General features: G+C 45.6%; 1 protein-coding gene and 1 long non-coding RNA gene across 3 annotated transcripts in view; both read right to left on the bottom strand.

Annotated features, from left to right (window-relative positions):
* Positions 1-219: 219 nt before the first annotated feature.
* SSR1 (signal sequence receptor subunit 1) overlaps positions 220-16602 on the bottom strand; it is a 48628-nt gene continuing 32245 nt past the window's right edge. For both annotated transcript variants that reach the window (XM_032250025.1, XM_032250026.1), the window contains one exon: positions 220-1063. In XM_032250025.1, coding sequence (XP_032105916.1) covers positions 1039-1063 — 25 coding nt within the window. In that variant the 3' untranslated portion in view covers positions 220-1038. The remainder of the gene's footprint in view (positions 1064-16602) is intronic.
* LOC116531311 lies at positions 4199-5689 on the bottom strand. The gene is made up of 2 exons (XR_004260360.1): positions 5140-5689; positions 4199-5088 (listed from the first exon to the last, which is right to left on the bottom strand). It is a non-coding gene; the product is annotated as an uncharacterized LOC116531311 (long non-coding RNA).

Below are 16602 nucleotides of genomic sequence, written 5' to 3'. Positions count from 1 at the left end.
TTTCCAAAATCCCCACTCCCATTCTCAAAGGCTCAGCTCAGAGATCCCCGCTCCTGAAACCTTTCATGCTCCTTCTCACTGCCACCTGCAACCCCCTAATGTGTTCTTGCTGCAAGTCCATAATATTAGTTATGGGCCCAGCTAGTGAAGACAGGCAGGTGCTGTCTTATTCAGCTGTGAATGCCCAGGGCCTGACACTAAGCAAGAGATGCATACTTATTTGTAGGCTTTTCAATTCAATTTATTTTACTCTAATTCAATTCAGGGCAATTCAACTCCATTCACATCAGCACAAGGACAGAGGGCCCCGGAGCCCACAATGGGCACCAGCACACAGACAGTGGCCTCAGGCAGCCCGGCTGGAAGGAGCCCGTTGGTCTTGCAGGCGTAACTCATGTTGCAGGCATAATTCGTGTGCACATGCGGCACTGCTCGGCCTGGGCACCAAACTCTCCCTGTGCCTCAGGTCCCTCCAGATGTCCCCCCCCCCGCCACCCCTCCTGAGGACGCTCATCTTTGAAAATGTCCTGAGACGGAACTGGAAGCTCTAAGGTATGCGCTGAACCATCACATGGCAGGGGCTGGCAGGCTTCACACAGAGTCCCCTGTTTCCTGGCCTCAGTCACCATCAGTGTAGTGGGCGGGGGCAGCTGACCCAAGGGGCCTACTGCATGGGTCGCATGATTCAGCCAGTCCTCACTGGCGGGACCTGCATCCCCATCCTACTGGCTGGCAGAGTAGGACTGGTTTCCTGGGAAATCCCCACCCAGAAACAGCACACGACAGCTGTTACTCATCAGCCACAAAGGCCTAGTGACACAGCCATGCCCAGTGGTGACTTCCCAGAGCCATCTGGTGGAGGACCCAGTTGAGTGGGCTGCTGCTGTCCTGTTTCCCAAATTGCAAAACGGTGCAGAAAAGATGGCTGGGTCTCCAGCAATGGCTGTTCCGGGGGAGGTCCTGGAGCAGCCACGGTGGAAGTGCAGGCCTTGCACCTGGAGACCACGAGGCGCCCAAGTGCAGAGCGGTCAGATGCCGTCAGTGCGTCTCCCTCCTCCTGCGCCTGAAAGAGCAAAGGGAGACAGTGACCTCCTGAGAGGCTTCTGGACACCCCGCCAGGCACTTCCCTACTGGTGCCTGAAGCATGTGGCTGGAGAGAGGCAGCAGGGCGGAGGGCCCAGGACTCTCTGCTGCTCTGTCCCGGCCAAATAGTTCCCACGATCAAAGACCCAGAGACTCTCCCCTCACACCCACGCATCCTCCCATGAAGAAACATGGAACAATCTAGGATGGGGTTAAAAGTTTCTAAAACTGGTACATTCTGTGATTCCCCAGAGGAAGGATAAATACCGTGCTTTTTTCTTGGGATTTGATCAGACTTTCATGCTTTCAGTGAGAATCTGGTATAAAAAGAACCCCCAACATTTAGCCATGCTTCACGAGTAAAGCAGTTGAAAACCACAAACAAAAACCCATCTGGAGAGATTGGGAGGTTTCTGCTTTGCAACTGAATCAGCTCCCAGATCTCGCTCATTCTTTCATTCACTCAACACACCTTTATTTATTTTTTAAAGACGGGGTTTCACCATGTTGGTCAGGCTGGTCTTGAACTCCCGACCTCAGGTGATCCACCCACCTTGGCCTCCAAAGTGCTTGGATTACAGGTGTGAGCCACCACGCCCGGCCTCAACACACCTTTATCAAGCACCTACTATGTGCCAGGCCCATCGGAGCTGGGACACCATTGTGAGCAAGATGTGGTCCCATGAGCCTGGCAGTGGAGCAGGGGAAGAGACACGTGCCACGATGGCTTGGTTAGTGTAGCTGAAGCTCTGTACCCAGAACTCAGGTGAGGGACCAGACACCTCCCCTAACTGTGGGTGCCTGGAGGGCTCTACGCAAGCTTTCTTAGGAGAGGGGTCATGAATAGGAGGTTGCAAAAAATAAGACCCCCGTTCCCAAGTCATCAGTATCCACATCATCAATAACAGGCCAAGCTAGCAGCAACCATGTAGCCCTCGAGATGCTGAGCTGGGAAGGCCAGAGCGCTGCTCAGGGCTATTCCTGCCAGAAAGGCAGAACCTGAATCTAATCTGGAAGAAGCATCACACAAACTCTAACGGGGGTACTCTCTGCAGAACAGCTAGCCTGCACTCTTCACAAATGCCAGGGATGCTGACAGAGAGGCTGTTCCAGAACAAAGGAGGCCAATACATGACAACTAAACGCATTACAGGATCCCAAGCCAGGAAAAAATAGCTGTCAGGAGGATTAGAGACAATGAGTGAAACATGAACACGGCCTGAGGTTTAGAAAACATGACGTAAATGTTAAACGTCCTGATTTTGATAACTGCAGTTTGGTTATGTAAGAAAATGTTTGTTGGAGGTTAAATACCGGTGTATTTGGGGAAAAGGTTACATGGTATGTCTGCAACTTACTCCCAAAGAGCTCAGAAAAAAATACGCATGGTAGGTGTGTGCATTTGTATGTGGTGAAATGCTAAGCACCGTCTGAGTGAAGGGTATAGGGCATTTCTTTGTACTATTTTGTAACTTTTGTGTAAGTTTGAAAGGGGCAGGGTGTCTGGGAGAAAGGGCGGCCTGTGCAGGCGGGAGCTGGCACCAGTGTGGTGTGCACAGGGAATGAGCTGCTGGGCTGGAGTACAAACTCACAGGAGGACCAGTGACAGAGGGGCCAAAGGGTAGGCAGAGGCAAACGGTGGAGGCCTTTGTCCTGATGGCTGTGGGGAACCTTTAGGTTTTCAGCAGGAGAGAGCGACAGGGTCAGAATGCCATTTGATAATGACCACACAAGCAGCTCGGGTGGTGGGCTGGAAGGGGACCAGACTGGCAGCTGGGAGAGTGGGGCAGGGGTCTCGCAGCACTGCAGGCAAAGGCTGGCACCACACCCACATGGGGCAGCACACGGGAACCAAGCTTGCTACATTCCTGAGGCCCAGAGCAGGGCAGGCTGCACAAGATATGAGATGTTAGGAGGCAGGAGGATGGAGGGGGTCTGCAAAAAGGAAGTTTCTTCTGGAAGTGTTGGCACCGAGACAGGAAATACTGCAGAAAAAGTGGTTTAGGGAAGGAACTAAACCTCTCTCCGCTTGCTGGAGATAGGGCATTCCTGGGGCCAGCCTACCCACGTCCATATCCTGGCTGCCTTTCTCACTAGCTGAGTGGCCTCACAATTCTATACCTAGTTTGCTCAGCTCTAAAATGGTGATAATAGAACCTATCTCAAATAGTGAACATGAGCAGGGAGGAATTGTTGAAGTCCTGTTTTTGGAGGGAGAGCTAATGACAATCATTTTCATCTTTTATCTCAAGTCATCACTTGGACCCTTTAATTTACAAAATTCAGTAAAATCTGTAATGTTTCAAGGAGTCAAACATTTATTAGTCAATCATCCTAATAAAGGCAGCGTTTCCTTGAAAACAAAACTGCTGTATGGAAATATATACATATTTGTTTTTGAGACAGTCTCACTCTGTCACCCAGGCTAGAGTGCAGTGGTGCAATCTTGGCTCTCTGCAGCCTCTGCCTCCCGGGTTCAAGTAATTCTTCTGTCTCAGCCTTCTGAGTAGCTGGGATTACAGGCACGTGCCACCACGCCCAGCTAATTTTTTTTTTTTTTTGGAGACAAGAGTCTCCCTCTGTTGCCCAGGCTGGAGTGCAATGGCACAAACTTGGTTCACCGCAGCCTTCGCCTCCCAGGTTCAAGCGATTCTTCTGCCTCAGCCTCCCAAGTAGCTGGGATTACAGGCATGTGCCACCATGCCCGGCTAATTTTTTGTATTTTTAGTAGAAAAGGGGTTTCCCCATGTTGACCAGGATGGTCTTGATCTCGACCTCATGATCCACCCGCCTCAGCCTCCCAAAGTGCTGGGATTACAGGTGCGTGCCACCACACCTGGCTAATTTTTGCATTTTTAGTAGAGATGGGGTTTCACCATGTCTTGAACTCCTGACCTTATGATCCACCCACCTCGCCTCCCAAAGTGCTGGGGTTACTTACAGGTATGAGCCACTGCGCCCAGCCCAGGAATGTATTTTTTAAAAGACCCATGTAGGCTGCAGGATGTTTTAGCTTGGCCTGGATAACATAATTTTTGACAAAGGAAGATGTGATAGCTCTCGTCAAACATATAAAGGGCTGTTATAAGGGAGAGAGGGCAGATTTTTTTTTTTCCCCCTAAGATCTGCAGAGCAGAACCAGGTTATCAACAGGGAAGCGGGTTTGGGTTCAAGAAGGAACTAATATTTGAGCTGTCCAAAGACAGGCCACCTGGCCAGGTAGAGGTGTGCACACAGGCAGTTATAGAAGAGGGTCTGCACTGGGTAAGGAGCTGGACTAGATGACGCTTAATATCCTTTCCAACTTGAGGATTAAGTAGAATATGACAGGCCTCTACCAGAAGTTCGCAGGGAGGAGTGAGTTGCTGATGGTGGTTTTCAGGTGGCTGACAAACATGACTTATGTAATAAGGAAATATGTATTTTTAGTGGTGAAAATTCGAAGCCTACCCTGTGCCAGGCCTTGGGATCAGCTTTTCCTTAACATATGAAACCTTTAAAAAGTCACAACATTTGACATACAGCAAGGGCTTTATCTTCCCAGGATAACTAGTAACTGCAGTACTATTATCCCATTTTACAGATGAAAAGACAGGCTGAGACAAGTGGCTTGCCCAAGGTTATCTAGCCATTGAGCGGGTAAGTTCTGATTCAAACAGCTGCCCATTCCAACAGCCATTCTTTTTAATACATAAAAAACTAACTTTTATAATTTTTTTTGTGGAGATGGGGTCTCACTCTGTTGCCTAGGCTGGTCTCAAAACCCCCTGCCTCAAGATCCTCCTGCCTCGGCCTCCCAAAGTGCTGGGATTACAGGCTAGGATTACTGCTGGAGCCATCGTGCCTCACTTCCAACAGCTATTAACCATCATACTATACTACTGACTGTCCAGCCACTGAAAATATTTGATTTATTCATCCAAAGTCATCCTGTGTGTATATGTGTACGGACAGGACAGAGGTCAGCTTTGTCTGTCCTGAGGGACTGTGCTCTCGGGAGGCGAGCTGCATCTAGACATCACATGTTGAGTGTGGTCAGGCAGCTCTACAGGTGACCTGCGGGCTGGCTCATAGCATTCATCTTCTACCAACACAAACCATTCAAATTAAAATCCAAGATTATTTCACTCATGTCTTAGCAAAAGCAGCATTTTTCATTTTAATTCTGGGGTGAGGGTGGAGCACAGGCTGTTGGGCCCGTTGGAGTAGGTGGTTTGCTTTAGGAGAGAATGATTGGTTCCTAATAATCTTGTCTTCTTCCCAGGCTTCTCCAACTCGTTCAGGCAGTACCAAGGGGCAGACCCGGGAATGGGTTGTTCAGTCACTGCTGTACCATCCATGAGCAGCAGAGGGCAGCAAAACACACTCATCTGACGGACATCAAGGGAGCCTGGGGATAACCAGGTATGCTTTAAAATGTTTTCACGTCATTTGGGGAATTCTTGCAAAGGGGAAACACTCGGATTTAAAATTATGAAACCAAAAAACACAGACACAAGTAACTAATTATTCCCTTATGAGAAACTTAGAATGGGCGTGGTGGTTCACACCTGTAATCCCAGCACTTTAGGAGACTTAGGTGGGAGGATCACTTGAGGCACAGCATGGCGAGACTGTCTCTACTAAAAATACAAACTATTAGCTGGGCGTGGGGGCATGTGCCTGTAATCAGAGCTACTTGGGAGGCTGAGGCACAAGAAATGCTTGAACTTGGGAGGTGAGCTGAGATCATGCCACTGCACTCCACTCCAGCCTGGGCAACAGAGACTGACTCAGTAACACAGAAGTATACTTTTATAAATTCTTTTTTAAAAAATACATACATAAAATTTAAAATACAGATGGGAGGGGGTCTCACTATGTTAACCAGGCTGGTCTCAAAATCTTGGGCTCAAGTGATCCTTCCACCTTGGCCTCCCAAAGTACTGGGATCACAGGCATGAGCCACTGTGCCCAGCCAACTTTTACAAATTTTTTCTTTATCTGGAGATGGAGTCTCACTCTGTCACCCAGGTTGGAGTGCAATGGCACACTCAGCTCACTGCAACCTCTGCCTCCTAAGTTCAAGCAATTCTCCTGCCTCAGCCTCCCGAGCAGCTGGGACTACAGGCATGCACCACCACACCTGGCTAATTTTTGCATTTTTAGTAGAGACGGGGTTTCACCATGTTGGCCAGGCTGGTCTTGAACTCCTGACCTCAGGTGTTCTGCCTGCCTTGGCCTCCCAAAGTGCCGGGATTACAGACATGACTGTGCCCAGCCTACTTTTATAAATGCGTAGACACAGCTGGTGTCCTAACATGAGGCTCTACTCACAGGGGGCTTGAGCAGTTTTCCTTTGGCAGCTTTTGTGTGCCTGTGATAGGTTACAGTTGTTTCCACTGGGAATCTGGTTAACTCGGTGACTCACTATGCATTAAGGGAGAAAACTGTGAAGTTTACAACTCACTAAATTTAGAAACCAACTTTTTTTTTTTTTTTTTTTTGAGACGGAGTTTCGCTCTTGTTACCCAGGCTGGAGTGCAACGGCGTGATCTCGGCTCACCGCAACCTCCGCCTCCTGGGTTCAGGCAATTCTCCTGCCTCAGCCTCCTGAGTAGCTGGGATTACAGGCACGCACCACCATGCCCAGCTAATTTTTTGTATTTTTAGTAGAGGCGGGGTTTCACCATGTTGACCAGGACGGTCTCGATCTCTTGACCTCATGATCCACCCGCCTCGGCCTCCCAAAGTGCTGGGATTACAGGCTTGAGCCACCGCGCCCAGCAGAAACCAACTTTTTATTTTGAAGCTACAGCTGTGACCTATTGTTTCACTTCCCTTTATGGAACACACCTAATGAAATTTCACAGAAACCATCTATAGCAATGCCTATACACTTGCTTGCCAGTTTCCACAGGCTTTTGTTTTAGTAAATGCTTCCTGGTTTAGCTGCAATGTACACCAAGATGCCATTTCAACTTCTCAAGGTGCAGCAGTGTGATCCATAACCCTGTAGGTCCCCACCAGAGAGCCATGCATCTGTGAACCCAGAGCATGGCAGTTCAACCTCTATCCTCTCCCGGCTGTTCAGTGAATGGTGCCCTGAAGAAAGAATCTCCATAAATGAGGGAGGTGACACCATCCCATGAAGGCTCGGGACACACACAAACCTGTGTCCAGTTCTGTCACCTAACAGTTGAGGGATTTTTGTCAAGTTATTTAACTTGTGTTCAATTTCTGTATTTGCAAAATAGAGATACCTACTTCACAGTGTGATAATTAAGTAATTCACATGAAACACCTACCATATGTGCCAGATCCCATTTTAAGACTTGGTGAAAATTCTTGTTGTCATAAGCTTACATTCACAAGGGGTAAAGGGCAACGGAAGAACAAGGTAACTTCCTTGTGTGTGTATGTGTGTGTGAGAGAGTTTTGTTCTGTCACCCAGGCTGAAGTACAGTGGCACGATCTAGGCTCACTGCTACCTCCACCTCCTGGATTCAAGTGATTCTCCTGCCTGAGCTTCCTGAGTAGCTGGGATTACAAGCACGTACCACCATACTCAGGTAATTTTTGTGTTATCAGTAGAAGTGGTTTCACCATGTTGGCCAGGCTGGTCTCGAACTACTGACCTCAAGTGACCCACCCACCTCAGCCTCCAAAAATGCTGGGATTACCGGTGTCAGCCACTGTGCCAGCCCAAGGTAACTTCTCATAGTGTTGAAGATAATGAGAACAGAACAGGGTGTGTAGGGTCTTCCTTGAGGGGAGCTGTGAGGAATGCTAAGAGCAGGGAAGATGCGGGCTGAGACCTCGGCAGAGGGAATTACTGCCAAGGCCCTGCTCCTGGACAAGCCTGGCTGGGTAGAGGATGGGAGGTGGCTGGCCAGGGCGAAGCAGGGAGGGAGAGATCCTGGAGAGCCTGCAGGCAGTGGCGGAGCACCCATGCTCACCTAAATGCCAGTGGAAGCCAGAGGAAAATTTCTGGCAGGGCAGAGTCAGGATCTGACGGGGCAGCTTGGACTCTTGTGGGCATCAGGCCTGAGAGGCAAAGGGGTGGGGCAGAAGTGGCCGCACTGAGCACCAGCCTGGCTCCAACTTGGCAGCAGAGAGGAGCTCATGGTTTTACAAATAGCAAAGAGAAAGGCCGGGTCCCTGAAAAGGAGAAATACTTTCAAGGGCTTTCTATTAAGAATCTATCTTGGCTGGGCGTGGTGGATCACGCCTGTAAGCCCAGCACTTTGGGAGGCTGAGGCAGGAGACTCACTTGAACCTGGGAGGTGGAGGTTACAGTGAACCAAGATTGTGCCACTGCACTCCAGCCTGGGTGACAAAGTGAGACTTGGTGTCAAAAAAAAAAAAAAAAAAAGAATCTATCTTTCTTTTGCTTGACTATGTAGTGACAGTGCATCCAAGTTTTAAAAATGGGCTTCGTTTCTTTTGGGGCCACAGATGAACTGCCCACACTACTGTGATTAGTGTACTCAGTGTAGGAGGCTCAGATAAATTTCATATTTGCATTTATTGCTTCCATAGGCACATTATAAATATTCTGAAAAAGAAAAAAAAAATCCACCATCCTAACCAAAAACTGCTTTAGCATTTTGATATATTTCTTTTTAGACTTTGGATTAATCCAAAGTTTAATACTGAATGTTTCAAGCACTGCAGAGAAGACATAATACTGCCCTAATATATATTTTTTCTAACTTCCCAAGCTTGATATACTCTAATATTTTTTAGTCTTCAAAGCATTTTTTCCTTTCAGCAGAAAAAGCTAAAAAATTACCTGGTAATAAAGACTGATCGTCCAGAGTTTACACAGCCTCTGATGAAAAGTTACTTTTTCTATGAAGAACACATGTAGTTCTACTGCTTAGAATAACATCTTGAAAAGAAAGAAATCTTAGGTGCTACTGATTTATTGGGTGGGTTTACAGATGAGAAAATTAAATCAAAGATCCATCTCGGCTTCCTAAGAAATGTTTGTTTAATAAGCAGCTGGTTGCAGTGGCTCATGCCTGTAATCCCAGCACTTTGGGAGACCAAGGCAGGCAGATCATGAGGTCAAGAGATCTAGACCATCCTGGCCAATGGTGAAACCCTGTCTCTACTAAAAAAAAAAAAAAAAAAAGAAAAATTAGCTAGGCATGGTGGTGTGCAACTGTAGTCCCGGCTACTTGGGAGGCTGAGACAGAATTGCCTGAACCTGGGAGGCGGAGGTTGCAGTGAGCCAAGATTGCACCACTGCACTCCAGCCTGGGCAAGATTGAGACTGTCTAAAAAAAAAAAAAAAAAAAAAAAAAATGTTTAATAAGTAGAGTATGCAGTCTGTGCAATTACTGGGAATCCAAGCTCAGTATGTGAGTAGGGGTGGATGTGTGGTAGACCTTTCTTACTCATGCCTGTGTGTGGGGGAGTGCCTTTATGATCATCAACTGAAAAGCCAACTAGCTGACAGCCCACCTGTAAAACTCATCTTCAATCACCTTTATTCTAAAACGTCACTTTGTTATTTGAAATGCCTAAAAATGTATGAACTTTTAAATAATTTCCAGGAGGAAATTCTGACCAAAACTGTGATATATATGCTTCTCTTTTACATTCCTCATGTGTCTTGAGACCAAGCAGGAATACACACTGTCACTTCAGGAAACACTTCATGTTGCACAAATTCTTTTTTTTTTTTTTTTTTTGAGGCGGAGTTTCACTCATGTTACCCAGGCTGGAGTGCAATGGCGCGATCTCGGCTCACCGCAACCTCCGCCTCCTGGGTTCAGGCAATTCTCCTGCCTCAGCCTCCTGAGTAGCTGGGATTACAGGCACGTGCCACCATGCCCAGCTAACTTTTTGTAGTTTTAGTAGAGACGGGGTTTCACCGTGTTGACCAGGATGGTCTCGATCTCTTGACCTCGTGATCCACCCGCCTCGGCCTCCCAAAGTGCTGGGATTACAGGCTTGAGCCACCGCGCCTGGCCGCACAAATACTTTCAAGATGAGCTTTAATTTAAGGGACATGTAAATAAAAAGATGCATTTGACAGGACAGCAGACTAGTTCAAGCAGAAGGTTAGACCAATAAGAACCACCAAGAGGATGGATCCAAGATGGCCGATGAGGAGCACCTCAGGATTGCAGCTCCCAGTGAAAGCGCAGAGGGTGAGTGGACGCTGCATTTCCAGACAAATTTTTACTGCCCACAGACCAGGAGATTCCCAGGCGTAGGAGACCCACGGTCGCCAGCGTGGCGGTTCTCCATACAAAATACACGGGTCTGGGTGCCATTTTAGCTGGCGACTGGAGCTCCTGGGAGATAGAGTCACCCAATCAACAGATTAAAAAGGGGACTGAAACAGGGAGCCAGGCCAAGAGATTCCTAGGCAAAAAAGTGCCACGAATCTCAGCACGGCTGTTTCAGCTGGCACAGTAGGTTGCTACATGGGAAATCACACAGATCCTGGCACCTTTTCAACAGGCAACTGGAACACCTGGGAGACAGAGTCGACTGTTCAACAACAAAAAAAAAAAAAAAAAGGCACTGAGGCAGGGAGCCAGGTGATCAGGCTCAGCTGTTCCCACCCCCACAAAAAAACAGCAATCGGAACGCTCTGGAATGAGAGTTTCACAGCAAGCACAGCTGAACCTCGGAGGGTCCAGCTCTGTGGGGGAGGGGCGTCCGCCATTACTGAGGTAGTCCACCACTACGGAGGTAGTCCGCCATTGCTGAGGAGGCCCGCCGTTGCCTAGGGAACCCACCATAACAGAGAGAGCCCGCCATTACAGAGTTAGGCCACCATTGCCAAGGCAGTTCTAACTATACCCGTATAAACAGGACTGCAGGGAAGTTCACATGACAGCTGGGCGGAGCCCACAGCAGCTCAGCTAAGCCTCTGCAGGCAGACAGTAACTAAGCTGCCTCCTCACTGGGCAGGGCAGCCCTTAAAAAGAGGCAGCAGCACAACAGAAACTCATAAATAAAGCCCTAACTCCCCAGGACAGAGCACTTGGGGGAAAAAAAGGGGGTTTATGAGTTCTGCTGCAGCAGACTTAAAGGTATCTGCCCAGCACTTGAGCTCCTATAAAGGACAGACTGTCTCCTCAGGCAGCTCCCTGACCCCGGTATATCCAAAGAGTCACCTCATAAAGGAGAGCTCAGCCTGACATCTGGTGGGTATCCTTCTGGGACAAAGATAGCAGAAGAAGAAACTGGCAGCAACCCTTACTGTTCTGCAGCCACTGCAGGTGATCACCAGGCAAGCAGGGCCTGGAGTGGACCTCAGCAGTCCTACAGCAGAGGGGCCTGACTGTTAGAAGGAAAACTAAGAAACAGAAAGAAATAACTTCATCATCAACAAACCGGATGTCCACTCAGAGACCCCATCTGAAAGTCAACAACTACAAAGACGACAGGTGGATAAATCCACAAAGATGGAAAGAAACCAGCGCAAAAAGGATGAAAGCACCCGAAACCAGAACTCCTCTCCTCCTACAAGGGATCACAACTCCTCACCAGCAAGGGAACAAGGCTGGATGGAGAATGAGTGTGATGAATTGACAGAATCAGGTTTCAGAAGGTGGGTAATAAGAAGCTTAGGTGAGCTAAAAGAACATGTTCTAACCCAATGCAAAAAAACTAAGAATCTTGAAAAATGACTTGATGAAATGCTAACGAGAATAAACAACTTAGAGAGGAATATAAGTGAATTGATGGAGCTGAAAAACACAACATGAGAACTTCGTGAAGCATACACAAGTTTCAACAGCCAAATTGACCAAGCAGAACGGATATCAGAGGTCGAAGATCAACTCGATGAAATAAAACGAGAAGGCAAGAATAGAGAAAAAAGGGTAAAAAGGAATGAACAAAGTCTCCAATAAATATGGAACTATGTGAAAAGACCTAATCTACGTTTGATAGGTGTACCTGAATGTGACAAAGAGAATGAATCCAAGCTGGAAAATACTCTTCAGGATATTATCCAGGAAAATGTCCCCATCCTAGTGAGGCAGGACAATATTCAAGTCCAGGAAATACAGAGAACACCACAAAGATATTCCTCAAGAAGAGCAACCCCAAGGCACATAATCATCAGATTCACCAGGGTTGAAATGAAGGAAAAAATGCTAAGGGAAGCCAGAGAGAAAGGTCGGGTTACCCACAAAAGGAAGCCCATCAGACTCACAGCAGATCTCTCAGCAGAAACCCTACAAGCCAGAAGAGAGCGGGGGCCAATATTCAACATCCTTAATGAAAAGAACTTTCAACCCAGAATTTCATATCCAGCCAAACTAAGCTTCATAAGTGAAGGAAAAATAAAATCCTTTACGAACAAGCAAGTACTCAGAGATTTCATCACCACCAGGCCTGCTTTACAAGAGCTCCTGAAAGAGGCACTAAACATAGAAAGGAACAACCAGTACCAGCCACTCCAAAAACATACCAAATGGTAAAGAGCATCAATACAATAAAGAAACTGCATCAACTAACGGGCAAAACATCCAGCTAGCATCAAAATGGCAGGATCAAATTCACACATAACAATATTAGCCCTAAATGTAAATGGGCTAAATGCCCCAATCAAAAGACACAGACTGGCAAATTGGATAAAAAGCCAAAACCCAAAAAGAAAAAAGAAAAAAAAAAAAAAAAAAAGCCAAAACCCATCGGTGTGCTGTATCCAGGAAACCCATCTCAAATGCAAGGATACACAAAGGCTGAAAATAAAGGGATGGAGGAAGATTTACCAAGCAAATGGAGAGCAAAAAAAAGCAGGAGTTGCAATTCTTGTCTCTGATAAAAACAGACTTTAAACCAACAAAGATCAAAAGAGACAAAGAAGGACATTACATAATGGTAAACGGATCAATGCAACAAGAAGAGCTAACGATCCTAAATATATACACACCCAATACAGGAGCACCCAGACACATAAGGCAAGTTCTTAGTGACTTACAAAGAGACTTAGACTCCCACACAATAATAGTGGGAGACTTTAACACCCCATTGTCAATATTAGATCAACGAGACAGAAAATTAACAAGGATATCCAGGACTTGGACTCAGACCTGGCCCAAGCAAACCTAATAGACATGTATAGAACCCTTCACCCCAAATCCATAGAATATACATTCTTCTCAGCACATCACACCTACTGTGAAATTGACCACATAATTGGAAGTAAATCACTCCTCAGCAAATGCAAAAGAACGGAAATCATAACAGTCTCTCAGACCAAAGTGCAATCAAGTTAGAACTCAGAATTCAGAAACTAACTAAGAACTGCACAGCCTCATGGAAACTGAACAACTGGCTCTTGAATGTTGACTGGATAAACAATGAAATGAAGGCAGAAATAAACATGTTCTTTGAAATCAATAAGAACAAAGACACAACATACCAGAATCTCTGGGACACAGGAAAATATATAGCAACAAATGCCCACATGAGAAGCAACAAAATATCTAAAATCGACACCCTATCATTTAAATTGAAAGAGCTTAGAGGAGCAAGATCAAAAAAACTCAAAAGCTAGCAGAAGACAAGAAATAGCTAAGATCAGAGCAGAACGGAAGGAGACAGAGACACAAAACACCCTTCAAAAAAAATCAATAAATCCAGGAGCTGGTTTTTTGAAAAGATCAACAAAATAGACCACTAGCCAGATTAATAAAAAAGAAAAGAAAGAATAATCAAATAGGTGCAATAAGAAACGATAAAGGGGGTATCACCACAGATTCCACAGAAATACCAACCATCAGAGATTATTACAAACAAACAACTCTATGCACATAAGCTAGTAAACCTGGAAGAAATGGATAAATTCCTGGATACTTGCCTCCTCCCAAGCCTAAACCAGAAGAGGTGGAAACCCTGAATAGACCAATAACAAGGTCTGAAGTTGAGGCAGCAATTAAGAGCCTACCACCTAAAAAAAGCCCAAGTCCAGATGGGTTCACAGCCAAATTCTATCAGACAAACAAAGAGGAGCTGGTACCATTCCTTCTGAAACTATTCCAAACAATCCAAAAAGAGGGAATCCTTCCCAAATCATTTTATGAGACCAACATCATCCTGATACCAAACCCCGGCAGAGACTCAACAAGAAAAGAAAACTTCAGGCCAATATCCATGATGAACATAGATGCAAAAATCTTCAATAAAATACTGACAAGCCGATTGCAACAGCACATCAAAAAGCTTATCCACCATGATCAAGTAGGCTTCATACCGGGGATGCAAGGCTGGTTCAACATACCAAGTCTATAAACGTAATTCACCACATAAACAGAACCAAAGACAAAAACCACATGATTATCTCAATTGATGCAGACAAGGCCTTTGACAAAATTCAACAGCCCTTTATGCTAAAAACCCTCAATAAACTGGGTATTGACGCAACATATCTCAAAATAATAAAAGCTATTTACCAACAGCCAATAGCATACTGAATGGGCAAAAACTGGAAGCATTCCCTTTGAAATCTGGCACTAGACAAGGATGCCCTCTCTCACCACTCCTATTCCACATAGTATTGGAAGTTCTAGCCAGAGCAATCGGGCAAGAAAATGAAATAAAGTGTATTCAAATAGGAAAGGAGGAAGTCAAGTTGTCTCTATTTGCAGACGACATGATTGTATATCTAGAAGACCCAACGTCTCAGCCCAAAATCTCCTGAAACTGATAAGCAACTTCAGTAAAGTCTCAGGATACAAAATCAATGTGCAAAAATCACAAGCAATTCTATACACCAATAACAGACTTAAAGAGAGCCAAATCAAGAACAAACTGCCATTCACAATTGCTACAAAGAGAATAAAATACCTAGGAATACAACTAACAAAGAACGTAAAGGACCTCTTCAAGGAGAACTACAAACCACTGCTCAATGAAATAAGAGAGGACACAGATAGAGAAACATTCGATGTTCATGGTTAGGAAGAATTAATATCGTGAAAATGGCCATGCTGCCCAAAGTAATTTACAGATTCAGTGCCATCCCCATCAAGCTACCAATGACGTTCTTCACAGAACTGGAAAAAAACACCTTAAACTTCATATGGAACCAAAAGAGAGCCCACATAGCCAAGTCAATTATAAGCAAAAAGAACAAAGTGGGAGGCGTCACACTACCAGACTTCAAACTATATTACAAGGCTACAGTAACCAAAACAGCATGGTACTGGTACCGAAACAGAGATATAGAGCAATGGAACAGAACAGAGGCCTCGGAGGCAACACAACGCATCTACAACCATCCGATTTTTGACAAACCTGACAAAAACAAGCAATGGGGAAAGGATTCCCTGTTTAATAAATGCTGTTGGGAAAACTGGCTAGCCATGTGCAGAAAGCAGAAAGTGGACCCCTTCCTGACACCTTACACTAAAATTAACTCCAGATGGATTAAAGACTTCAACATAAGACCTAACACCATAAAAACCCTAGAAGAAAATCTAGGCAAAACCATTCAGGACATAGGCGTAGGCAAGGACTTCATGACCAAAACACCAAAAGCACTGGCAACAAAAGTCAAAATAGACAAATGGGACCTAATCAAACTCCACAGCTTCTGCACAGCAAAAGAAACAGTCATTAGAGTGAATTGGCAACCAAAAGAATGGGAAAAAAAATTTGCAGTCTACGCATTTGACAAAGGGCTGATAACCAGAATCTACAAAGAACTAAAACAGATTTATAAGAAATTAAAAAAAAAAAAGCCCATTCAAAAGTGGGCGAAGGATATGGACACTTTACAAAAGAAGACATACATGAGGCCAACAAACATATAAAAAAAAGCTCATCACCACTGGTTATTAGAGGAATGCAAATCAAAACTACATTGAGATACCATCTCACGCCAGTTAGAATGGTGATCATTAAAAAATCTGGAGACAACAGATGCTGGAGAGGATGTGGAGAAAAAGGAACACTTTTACACTGTTGGTGGGAGTGTAAATTAGTTCAACCATTGTGGAAGACAGTGTGGCGATTCCTAAAGGACCTAGAAACAGAAATTCCATTTGACCCAGCAATCCCATTACTGGGTATATATCCAAAGGATTATAAATCGTTCTACTATAAGGACACATGCACACGAATGCTCATTGCAGCACTGTTTACAATAGCAAAGACCTGGAGCCAACCCAAATGCCCATTGATGATACACTGGACAGGGAAAAAGTGGCACGTATACACCATGGAATATTATGCAGCCATCAAAAACGATGAATTCACGTCCTTTGTAGGGACACGGATGAACCTGGAAACCATCATTCTCAGCAAACTGACACAAGAACAGAAAATCAAACACCGCCATGTTCTTACTCATAGGTGGGTGTTAAACAATGAGAACACATGGACACAGGGAGGGGAGCATCACACACTGGGGTCTGTCAGGGAAATAGGGGAGGGCGAGTTGGGGAGAGATAGCATGGGGAGAAATGCCAGATATAGGTGATGGGGAGGAAGGCAGCCAATCGCACTGCCACGTGTGTACCTATGCAACAATCTTGCATGTTCTTCACATGTACCCCA

Source organism: Sapajus apella, unplaced genomic scaffold, assembly GCF_009761245.1.
Source record: "Sapajus apella isolate SASKATOON/1434 unplaced genomic scaffold, GSC_monkey_1.0 scaffold70, whole genome shotgun sequence".
NCBI lineage: Eukaryota > Metazoa > Chordata > Mammalia > Primates > Cebidae > Sapajus > Sapajus apella.
This window is presented reverse-complemented; position numbering and strand designations above follow the sequence as displayed.